The sequence below is a fragment of the Crinia signifera genome, chromosome 5 (assembly GCF_055691185.1).
Source record: "Crinia signifera chromosome 5, ASM5569118v1, whole genome shotgun sequence".
Taxonomy (NCBI): domain Eukaryota; kingdom Metazoa; phylum Chordata; class Amphibia; order Anura; family Myobatrachidae; genus Crinia; species Crinia signifera.
This window is the reverse complement of record NC_139221.1, coordinates 154,819,578-154,844,849: the sequence shown is the minus strand read 5'-3', so window position 1 is coordinate 154,844,849 and position 25,272 is coordinate 154,819,578. Positions and strand designations below refer to the sequence as shown.

At 39.2% G+C, this 25,272-nt stretch overlaps 1 protein-coding gene across 3 annotated transcripts in view; it reads right to left on the bottom strand.

Annotated features, from left to right (window-relative positions):
- ADCY1 (adenylate cyclase 1) overlaps nucleotides 1–25,272 on the bottom strand; it is a 333,354-nt gene that overhangs the window by 45,810 nt on the left and 262,272 nt on the right. For all 3 annotated transcript variants that reach the window (XR_014474925.1, XM_083188127.1, XM_083188128.1), the window contains 4 exons: nucleotides 19,308–19,449; nucleotides 8,697–8,852; nucleotides 7,833–8,027; nucleotides 4,033–4,130 (listed from right to left, as the gene is read on the bottom strand). Coding sequence is in view for 2 of the 3 variants with exons in the window: in XM_083188127.1 (XP_083044253.1) it covers nucleotides 4,033–4,130; nucleotides 7,833–8,027; nucleotides 8,697–8,852; nucleotides 19,308–19,449 (591 nt within the window). In the remaining variant the exon portion in view is untranslated. The remainder of the gene's footprint in view (nucleotides 1–4,032; nucleotides 4,131–7,832; nucleotides 8,028–8,696; nucleotides 8,853–19,307; nucleotides 19,450–25,272) is intronic.

Below are 25,272 nucleotides of genomic sequence, written 5' to 3'. Positions count from 1 at the left end.
AAGTCCATACAGAAATGACTAGCAAGATGAATAAACAGGCATTATTTGAAGTAAAATATCTATTAATGATGCTAATTATTATTTATTTATTATAAGTGTTATTTACGTATTATTGGCTAGAGGGCAATATGCAAATAGCCAATCAGAATCATCTAGCTAATACTGTACTGCTGAAGGTCATCATTGTGCATCTGCGCCGTCCCTGCAGTACCCTCAAGCAATGTCTGTACATGTCTATTTAGGTCTTATTTAAGTGAGTGCACCCTTAATGCACATAACTTACACTTAAATCCACAACTATAATACACACTAAACCTATGTACTAAAATAATAATACATTTAAATAATAAAAATATGCACTCTCTTCTTTTGATTGCATGCAAATAAAGATAGCATTTGCATTATTTTTTATCACAACATACTATGTTCAGGTGTAAAATTTGCCGTCTTTAGCTTCTAGTATTAAATGAGGCCCAATAAAGTCCTTTTTACTAGATTGTATGTACCAGCATACAGTGCTAATATAAGCAGGACATGTATACCAAAATGCTCATTGATGCTCCTGTGCAAATTATTTCCCTTAGCAGTAGTAAACTGAATAATGATTTAAAGAAGGAGTTAACAACTCCTATCCTCATGTACTACCAACATGTCATGTTTGTGGATTGTGTTGGCCATCCAGCTGTTGTTGAATTACAAATCCCAGCATGCCCTGCTACAGTTTTGCTATTTGCAGAGCGGAGCTGCTGCACATACCCAGTGTAGAAGCTTCTTCTACAACAGTTGTTGTGTGTGTGAATCTGAGCGCTCAATCAGTACACTGGACCAGAGAGTAGCTACCAAGAGGCAAGAACATTACCATGAGGTGGTAGATTGTGTTCATAGAAATTGCAGCACTGGTTCTATTATGTTTGTGTATTTATTTATTATGGTATTTTTAACCTTTTCCTGAGCACTTGAACCAAAGTATACTCCAAGAGCAACTCCTCCCAACCATCTAAGAACAGTTGGTGATGAAAAATGCCTTTTTCCAGCATGATGGAGCACCTTTCCAGAAGGCAAAAGTTATGATGAAGTGACTCAGGAACAAAACATCAGAATTGTGGATCCACAGCCAGGAAACTCCCTAGACCAGTGGTCAGAGAACAGGGGTAAATCACCCCAAATGGGGTAAAAATGAAATTCCTAAGGTAATGGACCGTCGGACTGCCGAGACACAGCTGGGCAAGCATATGAATCTATATGCATGCCCGGCTGTATCTCGGCAGTGTGAACGTCCATTACCCACAGGAATTTAATTTCATGGCATATAGAATCTATTTAAAGATAGATAGATAGATTCTATATGCATGCCCGGCTGTTAGTGTTACAGTACTGTAGTGTACAACGTCCTGACGCCGTGCAGTGTGTCAGGCCCTTGTGTATAACACGCTTCCCTGCGTGATGCCCTGGCCCCCGCCCCAACTGGTTCTTTAGTAGAGTTGACTAGTTACTGAACCATCTAGGCAGTGCATAGTCTGTACTGCCGCTGGGGTGCCAAGTTTCTTTGCCTGGTTATAGGCTCATGTCAGGGTATACTCATCTCTCGTCTAGGGAAAAAAATTGCACAGACTGTCACTACATCATCTTGAAATACTGAGACCAATAGTTACCTGGACGTCACATTATCAATGGCTATACCACACACAGCCTGGAAGCCACTGATGATGATGATTACCAATGTACCACACACAGCCATACATGGTAATCATAATCTTCATCAATTACTGCCAGGCTGTGTACCGTACTAGCAAGATATATCATCAATTTCTGGGGGTACAGTGTGTATTACAATTATATGATATCCATGCTTTCAAATCAAGAAAGGCAACGTTGGTGTATCTAAATATATTTAAGGGTAAAAGGATGAAAAGTTCCCTGACCCCTGGCCTAGACCTTAATCCAATTGAAAACCTGCGGACAAACAATGGAGGACAATCAAAAACACACAAATTAGGAAAAAAACATCTTACATTTGCCCAACTTAAAGTGCACATGGTTTTGCTCAATGTTCACTTTGGTAGACTGCTCTGTAACTTTGATGGTGTGGTTATATTGGGTGTGATTTGTTTGTATGTAGCAATTACATGCTGGCATCAATTCCAGACAAAGATTCAGGGTTATTATATAGGAACTCTTATAAAAACCATTACATGCCCATATGGTTTATAATCTATATTTGTTTTAAGTGCTATATAGTTTGCTACCATTGGCAATATAGAAGATTAGGTTACATTTCCTTGTTACATCAATATAGTTTATACTGAGATTTTAAATGTCTGCATGAAGTCACCTTCTTGTCTGTTATACATATTAATGAGCTAGTAAAAGCGAGAGTATAAGAAGAAGTATTGTCAATCTGCACATGAACTATTATATATTACATCTAGTTATAGGAACTGTTAGAGCTCAAATTTATACAGGCTTCTTGTAAGATCACTATGATAAGCGAGCCACAGGACAATCATCAAGTTGCATTCTATCTGAACTGCAGGAAAAAAGGTATGGCTGTAGGGTGCGCAATAAAACCAAAGTGCTGCTATACACACACTCATAGAGTAGAAAACACCTTAGACTACTCAAAACATAAAGCAATTGTAGAAAGAAATTAATTTGTGAAATAGCGCTCAGAGGTAGCCAAATAAAGGAATAGCACGTCATATCCTGTGTGTCCAGCGGCAATTGACGATGGATACGCGCTAGCCGGAGAAGGCTGAATTATATTGTTCCGCCTACTTCCGGTGAATGAGACGCACGAGGTGACGTACTTCCGTGTAATGGAACGCACCTCCATATTGGTTTCACGGGGAAGCCGGATGTTGTATGCCGGTTAGCGGCAGCTGATCTGTATTATGTTTTTAATGCCTAGGGGTATATATATGGACATTTTAATTACACGCTTCTGACGAAGGAAGCTTATTCCGAAACGCGTTAAGCGTGTACTTGGACAGCGTGGTTCCTGGTTAAAGGATCGTGGCAGTGGAGTACCGTGGACTGAGCCCCCCTTGTTTTCCGGACACAAGGGACCCAGGCTGAAGGACTTCACGTAAACATCTGTATGCCTGCTGTTTGCTGGGAACACTCTGTTACATGCTTTTATGACAAGTCACCACTTTGTAAGTGTGCTGTCTTAATTAAAACCTTTTTTTATCTGACTGACCTGCACTATGCTGCCTATTATTATATCTCCCCTACATACAGAATAAGGGGAGAACCCGATGAATTTGGACCATCCATCCCTCCTATTTACATACCAACCTGTTGACCTCTGATGTGTAATGTATAGGATTTGTATGGTGTTCCATTAACTATACCATTATATGGTTAAAACTATTCCTTTATTTGGCTACCTCTGAGCGCTATTTCACAAATTCATTCCTTTCTACAATTATTCTATCTGAACTGCCATTTCATCCAAATAGCAAGGACGCACCACTTAGACCCACCTTATTAACAGAAGAGACTGAAGCACAGGTGACTGGAGAAGTGTTTCCAGTTCTCTCGCATAGAGGGAACTTCGATCGTTATTGCCAAATGATTTCCCATCTGGGCGGTAAAGATTGCCTGGGATATTCAATTGACAGTGGATATCATGCCAACCAAACTAATGAGTGTGATCAGAAAAGTCCTGTTTCAACACTGAAATGGGTCACTTTTTGCACATTTCAGCTCGCCACTGGGGGGGGGTGAAGCTAAAATGCCTGCACTGGCAGCTGATGGCATCTGAATGGAGCTACAATTGAATAGCTATATTGGGCACCATCTGCTGGCTGCTGGTATGTGTAAGAATTTAATTCCTTACATAGAGCTTGAGAATGTCTTTCCAACCCTGTCCGGGAGCATTAAAAAAACAGAACCTTCAAATATTGTTTGGTCATCTTCCAACTCCCTGCATCTAATGTGGTAAAGTTGATTGTCTAAACTTGAATTTCAAATGTATTTGATTGCAATATATTGTAAAAATGTACATGTATTTTACATTTGGATACTTACTGTGGAATTATTAAAAGGTAGACAAGGCCAAATAAGGCAGCTAAAATTAATGAAAGAACGACTGCACTGGTGAAATATTCATCATGAAGCTGGTGATACTGTTGGAAGAAGAAAACTTAATAAGACACACAGGTGATTTCTGCTATACTGCACTTGTTACCTAGTAATGACAGGAAGCTACAAATAAGCTACTGTAGGTGCAAATTTCCATAGATCAATAATGAATGTACAGTAGGTGATGTCCTACATCCTTGCTGGCGGGTCGCCAGAACGTACGCGCTGGCGACCCGCCAGCAGCCTCGCCAGCGAGGAGACTGAGACGCGCGTGCGTCGCACGCGCGTCTCAGTCTCCGTCGCTAGCGCGACGGAAACCCTGTCCGTCTCCACCTCAGGGAGACGGACAGGGTTAGGGGGGGTTAGTAGGGGGTGCGGGCAGGCGGCGGGGACCCCGGGTTACCGCCGGCAAGCCGGCGGGGACCCGGGGAACTGATGGAAGCGCCGTCGGAAGGGGACGCGCGCGCCCTCTCGTACGCGCGCGTCCCTTTCTCACGATCGCCATGGCGCTGGCGGGGGATGGCGGCTGGCGACGCCAGCGCCATCCCCTGCAAGGATGGGACCTGACCCATCTGTACATTGCACTTTAGAGATGAACAAATCACTGAAATGTGACATTTCTAAACCAAACTTTGGAACAAGTCATTTGTAGAAATATAATATGTCTAATTGCACTAATATCAGCTTCACTGTCTTAACATTGTATGCAACAAATCCTGTATGTGCTTTCTACACATCTAGAAAATACTTGTTATGTAACAGCAGATGTGCTAAGACTGGATGGAATGAATTGCCCACATCAGGTTAACAGGGTTACAAAAGTGAGGTAGCCTCTGACCATTAAACTAATGGCATTAACACACAAAGGGGGAAATTTACTAAAGGAAATTTGTAAAAAATAGGTGTATTTGTATCCAGAAATACACTTATTTTTGACATTTACTATCCTGAAAATACGGCAATTCGTATTCGTATTGATAGCACATCAATATGAATACGAATTGCCGTATTTTCGGGATAGTAAATGTCAAAAATAAGTGTATTTCTGGATACAAATACACCTATTTTTTTTACAAATTTCCTTTAGTAAATTTCCCCCAAAATCTGTGAAAAGTTCATGGATTTGTGTATTAATAGGGTCAGGGAACCCATTAACCAGCTCGCTATCTTGGGGATAATTTTTCGCTACTGTTCGGAGACCTAAAAAAAAATTCTTAAAGTGCTGCTAAATGGGGATAATTGAATATTCCCCAGGGGATAAAATTAGCTAAGTTAATTGAATTCCACCCTTAAAATGATGCAGTACAAAACTATAAACCAAACAAACATCCAATGTACATCAATCATAACACAGGTAATATTTCTTATACAGGGTCTGTCCGGAAAGTACTGAGACTGATTTTATCACGCCATGAAGAACAAGTGTATGGCGGCACAGTATGGCGGGATAGGTGGAAATGGGTGTCTCTGCTACACATTCCCATCAGTGAATGTTGTCTGTGATCCTTTACAGTGTACAGATTGAGCTGTAAATGAAGAGTCCTTTTTTAGCTTGGTTGAAGTTCCAGATGGAGCCTATCATCGAGCAACATTGGGAAATTGGGTACCGAGATGCTTGGCATGCTTCAAAAGGACTTCAGCAATGAATCCTTGTCCAAGGCACAAGTTTACTACTGGTTTAAATTCTTCAAGGAGGGCAGAGAAGACAATAAGGATAAAAAATGCTCTGGATGACCTTCAACAAGCCACAATGAGGAACGTGGAAAAATGCGCTATGTTTTGAACACTGACTGTCGTTGAGTTTTAGAATGTTAGAAAAAAGGTTGGGAATTCCAAAAACCACTGTGCAAGACATCATGACAAACAATTAGTGATGCAAAAGGTATGATTCCCAAGGTTTCTACACCTGATAAAAAAGACAAGCGTTTGGCGATTTCCTGCAAACTTTTGGTGCGTGTGCAAAGTGAGCCTATTTTTTTTTGACAGAGTGATAACAGGTGATGAAGCTTGGATCTTTGAGTATGATCCGGAGACCAAAAGGCAAAGTGCAGAGTAGCACACACCATCATTGCTTTTCCCCAAAAAGGGCAAATGTCAGACCAAATTCATGCTCACTGTATTTTTCGACTTGAAGGGTGTGGTCCACATGTTATGTTTACCTACCTGCCAAACTGTCTATGGTGCCTTTTGCACTGGACTACTCAATCACTTTAGAAACAGGGTCCTCCATGTCTACAGGGAGATTGCCACTACCCGGGTCCTGGTTGACGTCTTTTTGTTCCCTCGGATCAAAACGGCTTGAAAGGACACCGTTTTCAGACAATAGACAAAGTGGAAGTAGCTGGGACAAGGGCACTCAAGGATGTTCTGGTTAATGCTTTCCAGGAGGCATACTAAGCTTGTCAGACACGCTGGCAACAGTATATCAATGCACAAGGGTCACACTTTGAAGATTATTAACCCTATGTATCTGAAATTCCCTCAAAAAATTTCCCTGATTTAGTATCATTACTTGCCGGACAGACCCTGTATACTATAGCTGAATTTAATAATTGGATAGTCACACTGCCTTTATGTCCATATGTTTTTGCAAAACAGAGGTCACTACCTAGAATTGCCATTTTTCTTAAGTGAGGTTTTTTTTTGACAATATTTAAAGCCACACTGAATGTTCTGTAAAAAATTGACAGTCGCCAATTTAATACACTTGACAAAGTGAAATTTTTCACATTATATGCTATAAAGAATCCTAAAATATATATTTTGAAACCAAGCGAAAGCATTGCTTACAGGATGCTCAAATAGAGCAGATATTAAAAGCAATTTTATATTTTTAGTTCTGTAATTTTAATATAACTATCAGCCCCTTTAATTTATAGTTCATCAAAAAATTATGCATTTTAATAAAAATCTGAGTTAGGTGATATAAAATGCTAGTGTTCATTTAAGGCAACTACTGTATAATCAATGCAGGTCTCTATTTATTAACTATTTCATTTAATCCTTAACAAAAATGTATCCGATGTCAGGGATGAAAAGTGACGGATGAAGTAATTGGCCAGATTTTCACTCAAGCAGGTTTTCATTTCTCAGCCTAGAAGACCATGTACACAATTGATGTCTCTAAGCAACAAGTCAATTTTGCTATAACAATTCAAAAAGGTGACAAGTTATCAGAAAAATGTTTCGCAAAATACATCAGACCAATTAAGAAAATGTTCTTGAAGAATTTTTTAAGCAATTGGAAAATGAAGATTTACTATACAATGTAAAATCCCTGAAAGTCAATCCACATAACTAACCAAGGCTTGTCCAAACTTGTAGATGAAGGATTTGAAAGTAAAAATAATTCTGCTCTTGATACTGATACTCTCTAGTCAGATGGCAGGCCACTGGAGAGAGTGATTCCTATGACAACGGTGTTTTCAGTACAAAAGACCAAGAAAAACTTGTATATTTTGCAAATGATATATTAGATATTTCAGGTATATCCAGGATACAAGAATGTTTGACTAGATAAATAGTCAGAGCCAATTATGAGGTATGCAAACAATATAATTTTTTAGTAGACAAGTAATATATAGGCACTTAAGGGCTCCATGTACTGTACTTTTTCTTCACTGAAGAAAGGACTTTTAAATACCCATACACAATAGAAGATATATATATATATATATATATATATATATATATATCTACACATTTTTACAAAACATGTTTTTGTTGAATGATTAGATATGACTTACTTTCTGTTCACGTTCAATTTGCTTATATCTTAAACTTATAAAATTCATATCTGTCATCTCTGAATCAGTTTGTCGAGCTTCAATCAGACGACTGATATAGCGATTTACACGGGTTCCTGGAGTATTGTGTATGACATTTGTGGAAAATGAGGTACGGTTCCTGAGTTTTTCGGAGGCTGTTCGTAAAGCTCTCCTCTGTGTCACATTAAAATATGAGAGGACATTAGTCAGTTATTGAAACTAGAAATACCAAAAGTCAAATACTAAATTATAGTTAAGACATTATAAACCATAGATGACCATATATGATAGTTGGCTATGGGAAAACACATGTACATCCACAAAGTAAATTCAATTGTTTTTATTGGCACTATAATTAATTTGCGTTTGACAGAGCAATTCAATTGTTCCAGGTGCCCATTAATTATCATGCTTGTTGCACCCAAAGCTGAGCAGCTAAACCCATCTAAAGTACTTGATAGTGTGCGAAGCCCAAACCACTGACCTTTTGCACATTTCCTATTGCTAACTCAAGAGGCTTTGAGAAGAAATATTCCCCCCTCCCGGCACTCGTAACCAAACGGAGCACCAACTGAATTACTTGTTAATTTTTATATCCACATTGGGCATATATAAGTAGATTTATTTGTGGAACAAATATAAGCTAGACTCATTTTTTATTGTCACTTCTAAGATGCCTTTTTTCAAATGTAAACTAAGAAAAACATTTTTAACTTAACAACTTCATTGGTTTATTTTGAGACTGCCCAACCAGGTGACCTTTTTCTGATCCAAACCTATAGCATAATTTATCCACTCTATTAAATAATAAATTTACATACCACAATTAAAAAATATTATTACCTTATCGTCATCCTCACAAGTCATAACATTTGAAAATGGGATCTCCGCCTTGAACATTTTACGACAGTGCATGAGTTGCACTAGCAAATAACAGACAGTCTTGAACTTCATCCTTTTGGCTGGCTTTATATCAGACAGAATCAGTCCTGGAAATATCTAGCACAGAATAAAAAAAGAAATTCTGTTAAACGGTGTTTATAGATGCGGTAGAAATACATTTGATCATGTTTAAAAGATTTATAGCTGTCAACATCATCCTAAACTTTTTGATGTTATAGTTAATTATAAAACTAATGTAAAATATAAACGTCATGTTTATAAATACCCCGCTTAATAAAACTGTCTGTATAATACATACACTATTAACACTCAACAATCTAATAAAACAAAGTTGGGCGACAGTTTAATTTACAAAATATTCCAGGCAGAATGCATTGTTTTCTTTTTTTTAAAGGGTTACTGAAAGTTGGTATGGAAAAGGGAAGATTACTTTTTAATAAATAAACATTAATAACGTAGAAGCTTACTTTAGAGTGTATTCCTATAGCCAAGTAGGCTTATTTACAAGCATAATATTCTAGTATCATTATTTTTACTATCCAGAAAGCTATCATACATTTTGATTTCAATGTCTAACTTGTATTAGACATTAGCTACTGTAACTGTTAACAAGTTGTCTGGTTCAGTGCAAATGTTATAGTTAAATACAATAATATTTAGTCAGTTCTAGTGAAATATAGTTGTTCGGGCCATCATTGGTAATACTGTGGGTGGTATAATCTCTTACAGCAAGGACGTTTGAAAAGTTGGCTTTAACTCCTTGGGGGCAGATTCAATTACATGTCAGCCATGGGATTAAAGTCAGAGGAAATGGTCTAATGGTCTTCTAACGGCATAGCTTGAGGAGTCTGAGGCTGATCAAATCTGCCCCTGTCCAGACTATTTTATTCTTTAACTTTGCATTTTAAATAAATACTTAATTCAGTCTATTCTGGTATTTAAAAAATAAATAAATAATTATATATATACCGTATTTATCGGCGTATAACACGCACAGGCGTATAACACGCACCTTCATTTTAAGAGGGGATTTCTAAATAAAAACTTTGAAGCAAAATAAGGATAATTGATTATCTGTAAAAAAAAAAAAAAAATCCACCTTGAATAACAGAAGCAGGGCAGCACAGTTAGCACCAGAAAACCTTCTCCTCCTCCAGGCTACAGCCAGCGCTTGGTAAGGCTGATGACGCTGCTGTAGCCAGGGAGGAAGGAGTCACTCTGCAGAGCAGGTCACTGGGAGGAGTCTTGAGCGTGCTGCTGCGAGGACCGGACGGTGCGCAGCAGCAGCAGCAGCAGCAGAGGACCGGACGGTGCGCAGCAGCAGAGAACCGGACCGCGCACTTCGGCGGATGACATTACTGCCTGCATTACCGGTACTTAACATTATATCGGCGGATGACATTGCTTATATCGGCGTATAACACGCATATCGGCGTATAACACGCATACATCATTTTCCCCCTATTTTCAGGGGGAAAAAGTGCGTGTTATACGCCGATAAATACGGTATATATATATATATATATATATATATATATAGCACATTGTCAGGGATGATGGAGGAGGAGCCCCAAAATATCAGCAATAAAGGATTTTTTATATCTACTAAATTACCAGTCTGATTGAGTGCCACACATGTAGCACTTTCTAAGAGGATTTCAAGAACTCAGATTGCATTATTTGCAAAATAAAATAACTTTTTAATAATTTCCCTACCTTTTCTCCAAGTAGATGTATAACAAATATATGTACTATACAAGTGAGGTAAACATTACAATCAACAACATATACATACAACTAAGTATGTAAGTCATTTAACCACAGTGTACACAGAAATGTAAACAATAATTTTTAGGACCTAGCCCAGTTCTGTAAATTATATTTGTATAGTTGGTAAGCCCTGACTTCAGAACACACCTATTCTGCATGAAAAATCTTTCACTTACATTCTCCAGATGTGAAGGACCAGTTTAAGAGTTTAAGACCTTCCCCATGCGCTCCATTCATGGCCGCACCAGCTCCGAGCCCAGGAGTGCAACCTCTGTAGTAAAAACAGGAAGTCACTTTATCGCAACTTCCTGTAGGCCGCATTCTGAGTTGTGAGTAATGATGCGGCTGTAGTTAATTGGCTCCCATCACATTAACCTTAGAATGAATGTGTGTGCATGTATATGTGGTAGGGAATATAAATTGTAAGCTCCACTGGGGCAGGGACAGATGTGAACTGGTAATAAATAAAATAAATAATATTAGCATAATGAGCATGTATCAGCTTTCCGGGTAGAAGTAGGGAGGTAGGAAGAACTGCTGTAGATGTGACAGTATAAATACAGTATATTATAAGGAAAGATCTTCTCACCACTGTATATTATTACAGATAATAAAGGTAATTTCAGAATGGGTCTATTATAGTAACAGAAACCAAAGTAACTTTTAAAATCCTTGTTTTCTATACAAGTTAGAGTACTGCGCTATTAAAGATGTATATATATTTCCTTTATAAGTGTTATTTTATGTGTGTATTGTTTGATTAACCGGGCTAATGGATTAATTGGTTTAATAAGACCAACCTCAACCTATAAATAGAATTCTGACCAACAGTCATAATCCGTCTTGAGAAAGTCTCCACGTAACCTAGGAGACGAAACGCGTTGACGTCATCACGAAGGGACGTTTGGGCTGTCCGCTGCCGTCCACGAGCCTGCTGCAATTTCAGCCTTTGGCGTCTCACTAGGGCTCACGCCCAGTCACTACCACTGCCGTCTGCCCCATCAGGAAGCTCCTGCCGCTTGAAAAGAGAGTGCTGGCGGCCGGTACACAAGGTGCCCTACACAGGATAAATACCAGCCGCCCCCTCTGACCAGAGCAACCAGCAGACCGAGCTGAGCAACAGATTGCCACTTGAAAGGGGTGAGATAAGCCTAGAGCCCCACTCTACATCATTGCAATTAACTTCAATGCTCAATTTTGCTGTTTGGCCGAAATTAATCTTGGATGCGTGTGAGCTTACATGCTAAGTGACTGCCAGTTCAGCTTTACATTCTGTTTATACATCTAACAATATTTTGCTTATGGATCCCTAATCTACTAACAAAATACTAACAAGTTCTTGGATACTATCTATAACATTGACTAAAAACTGTCCTGTTGTACACCATCAGCGGAGCTCCCCAAATTACACGTCCAGCCCAAGTTCTATTTTTTTAACCTGTTATTTAAGATATATATATATATCCTTATTCTAATACTTTTATTTTTCATATTTTTGCTTATTTTCATATTTGTGATTTTTTTCGGTGTATTGTATATTATATGTCTATATGTTTTTATGACATATTTTAAATATATAAGAATATAAAATTTGTATGGTTCAAGCAGTGTGTCCTGAGTTCATTTCTTTGCACAGCCATTCCATATTTGGAGTAACTGCTAATTAGGATATTTGGTCAGCAGCGCAATTTACACCACCTTCCCTTGTAATTTATAATGGGTCTATAGGGCAAGGAGCACACGCGATTTGAATATCACACATTATGCGGTACGCAACCACGATGTATGAGGACACATCTGCATGTGGCTAGGAGTGTATGTGGCTGTGGTTGTATACAGTATGCGGCTGTGTGTGTGGGGGTTACGTTTAGACCATTTTCTAATTCACATCCGAAAGTCTGGTTTCAACCTACGCACCCAGCCATAAAAGTTCTCTGGATTGCCAAACATGACCAGGAGAGGCATTCAGGGCCATAACTATATTGGAGTTTAAGATCCTGATGTGTGTATCTACTTTACACAAACAAATGTATCCACATACATCTATCCTCCATGAGCTACAAGCTGCTTTAGATATAATGCGGGAGCTACGTCAGTGTAAGAGACGGGCATATTTTTGTGCCACTTTTTTCATTAGAATGCAAAACGGCATGAATAGGATGCACAAGCAGCTTCTAGTTATTAAAAATATATGTGGCATGCCTGTATTCTGTGTGTGACTGCAGCTGTATCTGCATAAATAATAATAATACACCACAGTGTTGTAAATACAGAATATACAATATGCATGCCGCATGTTAATTTAACAATTAGAAGCTGATTATGCTTTCATTTTCAAATAAGACGCATTTTAATATTTAAAAATAAAACACTACAGAATCAAGCCATGGATTGGTGTAACTAGAAAGGTTCTTTATTGTGAAAATTCTACACACACAACCCTATAATAACAACATGAAAACTGTTTTTGGGAGAATTTATTCAAAACAAAAACTTAAGAAATCGAATGTACATAAGTATTCACAGCCTTTGCTCAATACTTTGCTGATGCACCTTTGGCAGCAATTACAGCCTCAAGTCTTTTAAAAATGATGCCACGAGCTTGGCATAGCTACTAAATCTTTGGGCAGTTTCATCCATTCCTCTTTGCAGCACCTATCAAGCTCCAGCAGGTTGGATGGGAAGCGTTGGTGCACAGCCACCCATTTTCAGATCTCTCCAGAGATGTTCAATTGGATCCAAGTCTCGGCTTGGATCCAGCAGTCCCCACTCACCATTACATCATTTGGGGCTTGTTATGTGACCGGTGCTTGGTCACATAACAAGCACCAAATGATGTAATGTTGGGGACTGCTGGATTCGGCAAATACATGTAGGGCATAAACCAGATGATGTAGCACTGCATGAATGAGTAACCAATGGTAGGCGGCCATTGCCCGGGACACATGACCCAGGCATCTGATGTCATTATGATTAAGTAATGGGATTACTCCATTACACACATGGAAGCAAGATAATTGGCCCACACAAAGCAGATGAAATGAAAGAGCATGAAGTTTGATAATGTGTAAATATTTTCCATTAAGGACACTCTGGTTGGCCTTGACAAAGCTGTATTTAAGTGAAACACATGTAGGGAACCACTGTATTGTTGTATTGTTGTAAAATATGTGTTAGCCTAAAATTTACTAACTGTAAAATTCAGATAAAATTGGCAGCTTTGCTCACCTTGTGAGGGGGAAGTAATTGAGTGCAGATACATGGGTGGATTAAACCCAAGTGATGTATTCCAGTTGAATGTTGTATTAGTGTGATTTTCTAATTAGCATAGAGATTTTTTCTGACTGATGTGGAGGGTGTATTTAAACTGATGACCCAGAATAATAGCACAAAATGGATGAGAGTTGGATAGGTATATAAACCTCCAACTCATACCCATTAAATTTAAAGTGATATAGCACACCACACCGATTGTCTAAGCATAATTCCTGCACATTATTTACTGTTAAAGACAGAGTCCCAGTATGAAATAAATTGGAGTGAATACATTAAAGGTCACTAGGTGGCAGTAAAGCTCTAACTAATCAGCAGCTTAACGTGCTAAGTAACAGTACCAACAGATTCAGTGTAAATATAACAAAGTGTAACCACACAATTGAGGGGATAATCTAGTCAATAATAGACTAAAAGTGTGAATTAATTATTTAAGCACTCCATCCGCTCCAATTTGGGGATAAAAGTCCCTCAATATTAGGTAATCGAACATCATAAGTATAATGGGACAGCAGAACAATAAAACCTATAAATGGGGTAATACTCCAGTGCAGAGAATAATATAATGATAATCACATCCGTTGTGGAACAACAACAGTGAAATCACAATTGAGGAATCATTGTACATCACATTATCTCCTCAATATTTGAAGAAATTTGGAACTACATCCCGAGCTGCCAATCATATTGATTTATCTTTCACTTGACACATTGAAAGACATACATAATCACAAGAGATATTGCTAAAACTGTTTAATTGCAGAAGTAGGGCTAAAATTGACACAATATTTACTTCAACAATGCAGTATTATTTTAATACACTTCTTTATTAAATTCGAGCACATTATGTGTGTCTATGTGTTATCTGTGTTTGTGATTTTAACCTCTTTATCGTATTGCTATTTCCCTGAATGTAATAGAAGGGAATTTGAATTAAATATATTAAAAGTTATGTTTTATTGTGTTTAAGTGTGCATTCCAAATAACAGTCCCTTTTTTTTTCCTCTTTACAAAGCCTTTTGGTAAACTCCAGGCAGTTTGCCACGTGCTTTTTACTAAGGAGTGGTTTCTGTCTGGGCACTCTACTATACAGGCCTGATTGGTGGATTGCTGCAAAGATGGTTGTCCTTCTGGAAGGTTCTCCTCTCTCCACAGTGGAATGCTGTATCTCTCACAGTGGTCACCGGGTTGTTGGTCACTTTCCTGAGTAGGGCCCTTTTCTCCCAATCGTTTAGACGGCCAGCCAGCTCTAGGAAGAGTCATGGTGGTGGCAAACTTCTTCCATTTATGGATGATGGAGGCCACAGTGCTCATTTGGACCTTCAAAGCAGCAGATATTTTTCTGTATCCTTCCTTAGAGTTGTGCCTCACGAAAATCCTGTTTTGGAGGTCTACAGACAATTATTTTGACTTCATGCTTGGTTTGTGCTCTGACATGCACTGTCGTGGGACCTTATATAGACAGGTGTGTGCCTTTCAAAATCATGTCCAATCAATTGAATTTACCACAGTTGGAGTCCAATTAAGCTGTAGGAACTTCTCAAGGATGATCAGCAGAAACAGGATGCACCTGAGCTCAATTTAGAGCTTCATGGCAAAGGCTGTGAATATTTTTTTTTAAATAAATTTTATTTTTAATAAATTTGCAAAAATCTCCCAAAAACTTTTTTCACATAGTCATTATGCTGTATTATGTGTAGAATTTTGAGGGTAAACATAATTTACTCTGTTGTGGAATAAGACTGTAACATAACAAAATGTGGAAAAAAGTGAAGCGCTGTACTTTCCAGATGCACTGTATGTACCATTTTTATTTTGGAACTAGTACAAATCTCACTGATTGGAACTTTGTGATGATCTTGGATAAACTGAAAATGTAACATTACATAAAAACCAAATAAAAACCATAACCAGCCATTTTCATTTAAATATTTGGAATTGGTATTACTACCACCTTATTGAGTCTTCTGTTATACTCTCTGCCATTATTATTGCCATTGACTCCCTACATGTGCTTACGTTACTGCATTACCTGTGATACCGAATTGCATTACCTGTGATGCCTAATCGCTATTTTCCATCACCTGCATGCTAAATAAAAGACTTATTTTATCTTACACGCCTCTCCTCCATTCGGGTCACACCTTCGCATGTGTAGTCAAGGTTACCATATATTGGTGTATGTACAAGACCCTTATCAGAGCTACCAGGTTTAACTACCATTTAGCACCTATGCATGAGTCAGACCTGAGACATGACACATATACAGGTTAAGATTCCAATATCCAAAAAGCTTGGGGCCAGAAGCATTCTGGATAAGGGATTTTTCTGTTGTTTTGAATAATTTGGATACCATAAAGAGATATCTTGTCTAAACACAGAATTTATATATATTTCATATACTGTACACGTTGCATGATGGTAATTTTACATATTTTATATAATTTTGTCCATGAAACAAAGTTTCTGTAGAATGAACCATCAGGAAAGCAACGCTCAAACATATTTCAGAATATTATGTATTTCAGAATTTTGGATATGGGAGACTCAACATGTACAGTATGTGTGGGATCATCGCACACACTGAGGGATAGAGGTGGCAGACTGCCGCTGCAGCTGTCTCCCTCCCCATCTCAGCTCTGTACTGAGCAGTGTGTGCTCAGCTGGGGAGAGAGGGTGTGCTGAGGCGGGAGCCTGCCATCTCTCCCCACTGCCCGGCTCCCTGTAATGAGGGGGGGGGGGAGCGGTACTTGCCCCCCCCAGCAGACATGGGCCAGGTCAAAATGTACCTTCCCCCCACCCCTTTTGATGCCACTGACAGTATGTCATTTGAAAATCCCAAAAATAACTGTAAATAGTATAGTGGCATTAAGAAACCTTTTGCACCCTCATCATGGGAACTAGAAGCTAACTTAGACTAGCAGCCGCAAGTCTTTATATGGTAAGAAAATTATTTGGTGACTTCTAAATTCATTTTAATTGCAGTAGGGGTTACAGAATCCTGCAGGCATTTACTAATAATACTTATTACCTAACTTTGCCCTCTTTGAGTTGTGCAAAGCTTTCCTTTTAGTTGACTGCAGTCAAAACAATGTAACATTTTGGAAAACTGAAATGTAATCATGAATATATCTTTACCCATCTGTTGCTGTTTGAAATGATTTAGATTGTTTCTGACATAATACCTGCTAGTGTCAGTTCTCATTACTGCCACATGGAATCCAAAGGAAAAAAACTTTTATAGTTCAGGTCTACACCAACTGATAGGACACAGTATTTTGCATCTGACATTTAAATATAGTAAAATGTATTTCGATCCTAATACCTGTCAAAAATGTGAACTTTTGATGCTCTCATAACTTGCTCTCTGTGTAATCAGAAAGCACCATTTCTTAAATAAGGATTTTCCAGAAGACAGTTTGTAAGAATTTTAAACTGCTATGTTATTTTGATTTAAAAATACCTGCTCATCAGTCAAAATCATCCCTGGAGGTTCACGTGAACTGTTATTTGCCATTTGTACTCATTGCTAGACTGATACATGAAGGGTAAAACAGTTGGATGTAGTAAAAGGGCTTTATGCTTCAGGGTGTGGTCAGTCAACAGAGGGGGTGTGGTCAGCCACCACGGAGGTTTGGGTAAACATTAGTGACTGGACTGGGCCCTTAAAACTCAATGAAAACTGCATTAAATCTAAACTCTGTTGCTGTAAGTATTTCTTGACCACCTACTTTGATTGGCAATTGCAAATCATGGTGTAGTTTCTATAGAAGTGAACCAATCACCCATATTAATGTGGTCCTGCGCTTACCGTTAACTGACCCTCTATACAGTTACAATGTGTCATTTGTGTGCATGGTCCGGAACCTGACATTTTAGGGATGGATTGACCTGCAGGCAGTGAGGCCCATCAGGTATTTTCCCTGTATTCCTGTTGGTCAGTCTGACCCTGTTTGTACTTAAATATTCATGACAACAAACAAAGTTAAACTACAACAGGAGGAATATGACAAACATTCCCATATATATGGCTCTAAACTTAAATTATATTTGCTTCTCTGTAGTTGTTTTAGATCTTCACTTTTTGAAGCACAGTAGCCATATGCATGAAATGGTGTATGGTGTGTTATAATGTACCCCACAAAGTTTTAACTATTATTAAATAGCAGTTGTCCTGGGACAAATATAGATCACAGGGTTTAATGAGGGCAAATAACCATGAAATATTTACCTACAAAGGGAGATTTCTATTTTATAATTTTTTTTTCTGAGTTGCAACCTACTGTATGTGGTAGAAATTACTGTTTGTCTGTGGACGATACAACATATTTTAATACATTCTTCCTGTAAATAAATATTGTACGGTCAAAACATTCTAATACAAAAAAAAAAGAAAGAAAAAGATTTTAAAAATGGCAATGGAAAGAGCTCAGTGAGAGAAATGTCACTATTTATAAATAAATCTGAATATAACATAGGACTTTGACAGCTATCCATCATTTGTATATATTAATTTGAACTGATGAAATTTGCAGTAAAAAGAAACAATATTCTGCCTGTAATGTTTTGATGAATAAACTGCATTCATAGTTGCCAACTGTCCTAAATGTCCAGGGAAGCCCAGATTTTCAGGATGTGGGCTAGGAAAATTGTCTTTTTTCCATTTCTCAAAGATCCTATACTTTATGCAAGGTCTGGCCAACTCCTGGCTCTCCAGCTGTTGTGGCATGCATTGCCATCAGTTTGCTTTAGAGAAATGCTAAAACTGTGGCAAGGCATGCTGGGATGTATAGTTTCACAACAGCTGGAGAGCCACAGGTTGTCACGGCCTGCTTTATACAGTATTATTTAATGAAGTAGAATTTAAAAAAAAACATACATTTACATTATAATCAAGTTATTAAAAATGCATTAAAAGCCAAACACACAGTCTTGCATTAATCGTGGTTACACACATCTGGTTAGCAGCAAAGTGCCCCTGGAAATCCTACAGGTCGAGTATCCCGTATCCGGGCATCCATTATCCGAATGATTCCAAAAACCGTGGTTTTTGGAATCATTCGAATAATTTTTTTTTTTTTTTCCCCCTAACCCTCTTTTCATACTTACCAAGTCCCAGGGCGTCCACAGCAGGCCTCCGGCATCTTCTCCAGGGTCTCCAGCGGTCCCAGGAATGCATTGTGACGTCACCGGTGTGCGCGCACACCCGCGCAATGCATTCCTGGGACCGCTGGAGACCCAGAGAAGATGCCGGAGGCCTGCTGTGGACGCCCGCGGACTGCGTGGATGCCGAGGGACCACCAGACACCATCAGGGGACAGGTAAGTATGCCTTAAAAAAATTATTCCAAAAACCGAAAAATTCCCCTATCCGGAATGCTCGTGGTACCGAGCATTTCGGATAGGGGATACTCGACCTGTATTAATATATTGGCATCTACAGTGTGTGCAACATTATGCTTCATTTTCATAGACTTCTAAATATACTGTAGTACATTACAAATCATACCTTCCTTCGATGGGATGGCACAATGAAAAATGTTTCAATATTATGCTTTTTCAAAAAACTATTTCTTTCATGACCATAACCTGGTTCAACTTCATAATCCCCATTTAGGCACTCTAAGGTGGTCTTTGTTATATGAACTTTTCTGCAAGGAGAACATGAGAATAAATATGTATTAAAATGTACAGTACTAACAAAAATATATATTTTTTCTTGAATCACTTGAAAAGCGAGTATCAGTAATAGTACAGGTTGAGTATCCCTTATCCAAAATGCTCGGGACCAGAAGAATTTTGGATAACGGATTATTCTGTGTTTCAGAATATTTTTATATTTCAATGATGTATCCTTAGGTATCTTACATTTATGTTGTACAAACACATGCAATACATACACATATATTTTATTTGTGCATAAAGCAAGGTTTCAAAACAAGACACCAATCATTGTCTTGCACATATTTAGTGCCAGTTACATATGATGCCCCTAGTAGTGCAGTTACATATGATGCCCCCAGTAGTGCTGTTACATATGATGCCCCCAGTAGTGCTGTTACATATGATGCCCCAATAGTGCTGTTACAGATGTCCCCAGTAGGATTTTAGCAAGAGATGTTTTTTATCTTCACTTTCTGCAATGTATGAATTTCGGAATCATTTAGATAATAAATATTTGGATAAGGGATACTCTACCTGTAATATGGAAAGCACTGCAATCATTCCCATGTTGGTGTATGCGTCATGATACACTGTATTATATATTAATTGTTTAGCCTTTCATTGCACTCTGTGAAATCTTTTACCTGTATTTTTTCTTTTTCTTTTTTTTGTTCTTTATATTTATCCCTTAGTTTATATGTATCTTTTATTACTTTATGAAGCAAATCCAAGTGTAACATGTAGCATTAAAAGATACCAATACTATGGGGGATATTCAATGTCTGCCAATATTTCCAACAGTGGCAATATTTGCAGTTAAGGTATTAAATCCCGGCCGGGACTCGCTTGCTACAGACCTGCCTCCCTATGGTACGCGTCCGTATATGTCAATTGTCGAATCCGCTGCCATTTTTCAACAAAAACTGACTTCATGAGACTCGACAACCGGAACATTGCATTCCAGCTGTCCAGTTACAGTCGGAAGAACCAAAAACAGCCCGGGATTCTGACTGTAGGGACGTTATGACAGTCGGAATACCCCTCTATATAACTTCAATAATACACAAAACAAATTCACTCTGTTTATATTTGTTCACATTAGATATGACTAACGGGACAGGAAAACACTAGACAGCATTTGTATTGTACAGTAGCTGAGGTGTTATGAGAGATCTCCGTACTTAAATGTTCAAACCCGTATGTACTATAATTCCCTCTGAGGAGGAGATCTAAACACCAACCCTGCCTTCATGAGCAAAACATTACTGGCAGATACGATGTAATATTGGGGTTCAACCACATTCCCCACCTTTGATTTATCTACACCAAGAAGCAGCCAGTGTATATACACTGTATTAACTACCATGAGGATTATTTTATGATTTACATATATTGTGTGAATATAATATGCAAAAGGTTATTAATATATTCAATATGTTTTAATATATTAATATTATTTAGTATACCCAGCCATACATTGTTTATTTATGACCAAACGTCAATCAATCGCTTTTATAAATGCATTATTAGGCTGATTTCTTTATCATTTTTTTAACAATATGTTTATTCATTTAACTTTAAGGTATTCAAATGTCTTATGAATGCCAAACACATAAAAACGTGGAAATAGAGATAAAGGTAATGTTGTGTACACACTCGTACAATGTGCATGAGATTTTGACTGTATAGTCAAAATCTCATCTGGATCTTTTTAACCCTTGCGATCCCGATGCGTGCTCCCGTATCGCAGCCAGAAAGTCTTGGCTGCATAGACTATATAGTGCAGATCTGCACTATATAGTCTAAATTGTATGCAGATAGTCTAAATTGTATATATAGTCTAAATTGTACAAGTGTGTACACACCTTAAGACAACAACAAGAAATGAGAGGAGTGCAAGTCAGAAAGGTCATAAGGAACACGCATGATACATAGGCCAATATGTAAGTGCAAGTACAACTACACAATGTACAGCAAGATGCCAGGCAAGATGGGAGCCTTAATTATAAAAGGTATATAAAAGGGTACTACTGTATGTAGACTATATAGCATAACCTCAAATACTATTAATAATTGGACAGGTCCAAACATATGCATTTCAGTTATTAATGCATTTAGACATCATAAATAATTGCATAACATGGGTCTGATTCTCATACTGCAGCAACCTTATTTTAATCTGTACATTTATGCATACCCTCCAACATGACCCATTCCGTTAGGTACAAAATACACTGTTCCTGGACTTCTCTCTTACTGTATGATTGCCGTCATCTGTGTCGAACTAGTTGATTGAAGAGAAGGGTGTATCAGCATAGGTGACGGCAATCATACAGTAAGTGCGATGTCCAGGAACAGAGCATTTTGTACCTAATGGTCATGTTGGAGGGTGCGTTTATGTTAATGGTAGTAAAAGCAATTCCCCTAGTGTATAATGATGCATGACATCTGAATGAACAAGTGCTGCGAGACCCATTTTGAGCAGCTACAGCAATTGATAGCACCATGCTAGGTGAAGATTATCTAATCTATGGGCTACAGTATATTAAGCATCTAAAGGCCCCCATACACTATGCGATTTTGGGCCGATTTCATCCGATTTCGGCACTTTGTGCCGATAACCGGGTGAAATCGGCCCAAAATCGCAGGACTGTGACATCTGATCCAATGCGCGGTCCCGTGCGCATCGGATCGGATCAGGGAGGTCCGATGGTCAGTACATACGATCACGTCCGACCTCCCTGTTAGCTGGCGGCGCCGGTGAGTGCTGACCTGGGGGCGGTGTGGTCAGCAGCAGGGCTCATCAGGGGGACGCCGGAGCGGGCAGCGGGTCCTGACGCTGTAACTAGCCGGCGGCGCCTGTGTGTGATGATCTGGCCGGGCGCTGTGATCATTCACATATATCATTCAGCAGCGCTGCGGGACGGACGGGGCCGGGCAGTGGCGGGTATTATATTTTTAAAACACCTGTCAAATGACTAGCCATTCTCTGATTGGCTGAGAGCTCTCAGCTAACGGTCAGTCATTGGCTGAGAGCTCTCAGCCAATCAGAGAACGGCTAGTCATTTGACAGGTGTTTTAAAAATATAATACCCGCCACTGCCCGGCCCCGTCCGTCCCGCAGCGCTGCTGAATGATATATGTGAATGATCACAGCGCCCGGCCAGATCATCACACACAGGCGCCGCCGGCTAGTTACAGTGTCAGGACCCGCTGCCCGCTCCGGCGTCCCCCTGATGAGCCCTGCTGCTGACCTGGGGGCTGCCCGCCCCACTGCTGCCCCTGATCACCACCGGCCCCCATGCCCCTCACTGCCCGCCCCCTGCCCCTCACCGCCCGCTGCAGCTCCCCGTACATGTGATAAATTGCAAGCGATTTATCACATGTAAAATTTGGCTCATCAAGTGCCAAATTGTATGTGAGCCTCCCGGGGAGCTGCCGGGCGGCTCACAGGAGTATTGGGTCCGACTTGTCCTAAGGACAAGTCGGCCTAATGTATGGGGCCTTAAGTCTCCAGCCACTCCTGCAACACTCCAATAACACACCCATAGAATAGTTTTATTTGTGGCTTTTAACTCCTCCCATTCCTGGAGGAGTTACATTCCAGAGTCACTGTGGTTTAGTGGGTCCTGTGACTCTGTAAACACACCACAAAACATGCACTTTTTTTAGGAATGTACACATTTGCAGTAACACAAAACTGCTAATTTACATGACCATTGGCATTGCTGGTGACTCAGAATCAGCCTAGTAGTGTATATTCACAGACCAAATCAGACAAAAGTGCAGGTCATCCTCCTATATCAGTTAGACATATAGATTACATTTATCAATAGGGGAGAGGAGAATTTTATACCAAGAAGTAATACTGTACAAATGATGGCTGTTTACATATTGGTAAAGTTTAAGGGGCCCCTTCATTGTCACTTATGGGCCAGTTTCACATGCGTAAAACACTAGTTTTTTGTAACAGGTCTGTACAATATTAGTATCCCAATGGCCTGTTCCCAGGAGAACTGCACCTTTACATGCAAAGGAGATCCATGGTTGCACAGAGGTATCCATGTGAACCCCTTAGCCACCATTAAACTTTAAAATCAGTAGCCTCAAGTAATGCATGAGCAATCAGTCGGCACCTTGGAAGCGGTGTTAGGGATTGTGGGGACAGCTACTTTTCAGAGCAGCTGTCCTTGCATAGGAGCAATAGTAAATTGCTAGGGTTGGTAAATATCTAGATCCCAATACATAGATAGCTGGAAAGTGACTGAAACTTAGAATAAGTATTAACAACTCATCCTATGCTTCAAACATGTGCAGAACACTGCGGGATAAAATACTATTGCCCACTGACCTGTTTTGTTATTGAGCCAAACAAGTTCTTGCAATGGAAAGACTCCCGTTAGAGATTTTCAATAAAACCTAGGATTTCAGAGGGTTACTCTGGGGTTTATTCTAGTTCATTCTTTCTGACAAAATCCTTCTTAGATGGACAAAACCATGTGCACTGCAGGGGGGCAGATGTAACATGTGTAGAGAGAATTAGATTTGGGTGAGTTATTTTGTTTCTGTGCAGGGAAAATACTGACTGCATGATTTTACACTTCAATATAGATCTCACTTTGAAGAAAAACCCCACCCAAATCTAATTCTCTCTGCACAAGTTACATCTGCCCCACCCGCAGTGCACATGGTTTTGTCCATCTAAGAAGGATTTTGTCAGAAAGAATGGACTAGAATAACCCCTCTATCTTTAAGCTGGTTAATGATGCACAGACTGCTATCTACAAGACCACCAATCTGAATGAAAACAGTATCAATCTAGGCAATGTACCTCTCCAGAAAAAGTGTAAAACTATGGTAAAAAAAAAACAATTTAGAAAGTTTAAAGGAACAAAAAAGAAAATGACTGAAACAAATACAAAAAAATAGAAATTAGCAGGATTTTAAATGCTACTATGTAAGCCTTGAAACCTAGTTTACTCAAGTGAGATCAGTTCAGAGTTACTAGTTCAGTGGTTCTAGTCCTAAATAGTGCCCACACATGGTAAGATGTGTGCTAGGTGTGATTAGAGCTATGTAATTTAAATGTTAGTTCTATGTCATTTGAACTTTATAAACTGTGCTATTTGAACTACATAAGATTTGAATTACATAACATTTGGACTAGACTACAAAATGTAATTTAAATAGGTAAAGTACATATCGCATGCAATTCCTTGCACAGGGTGCAATTTGATCTAGACACGATACGATGTAATACAAAAATACCTGCCTGCACAAAATATTTTGCCTTGCGATATGGACTACAAGGGAGCGTGCATTGCATCGCAAGGCAAAATAAACACAGTGCAATTTGAACTAGACGCAATATGATTTGAACTAAAAAGTTCAAATCGCATGCAAGAATTGCACTGTGGGGTGATTCTGGTTGGATTGCAAAAGCAAACTCCTTCTTTAATGGACAAAACCATGTGCACTGCTCCTGCTTTTGAAAAAGCTGCCCTGTGCATGGCAAATGCATTATAAAGGATCCTTGTGCCTTACGTGACCCTCTTGTGTTTCAACCCTGTGACCCAAAACCCCCTGACGGAGTCTGTGTATCATCGGTCAAGTGGCAATAGATTGCCCGCAAGTACGCTAGCAGCGGGGACTCTCCGAACTGCTTTTTAGGCCAAGGGAACAGGCCCTAGAGGAGGTTCATGCTCCAAACCACAGAGCGTCACTAACTGCGGTTAACAGCACTCTGCCAGCCATGTGAGCTTCCGCACAGACGGTATAGATCGGGCCTGAATCCAGCACCTTCACTGTAC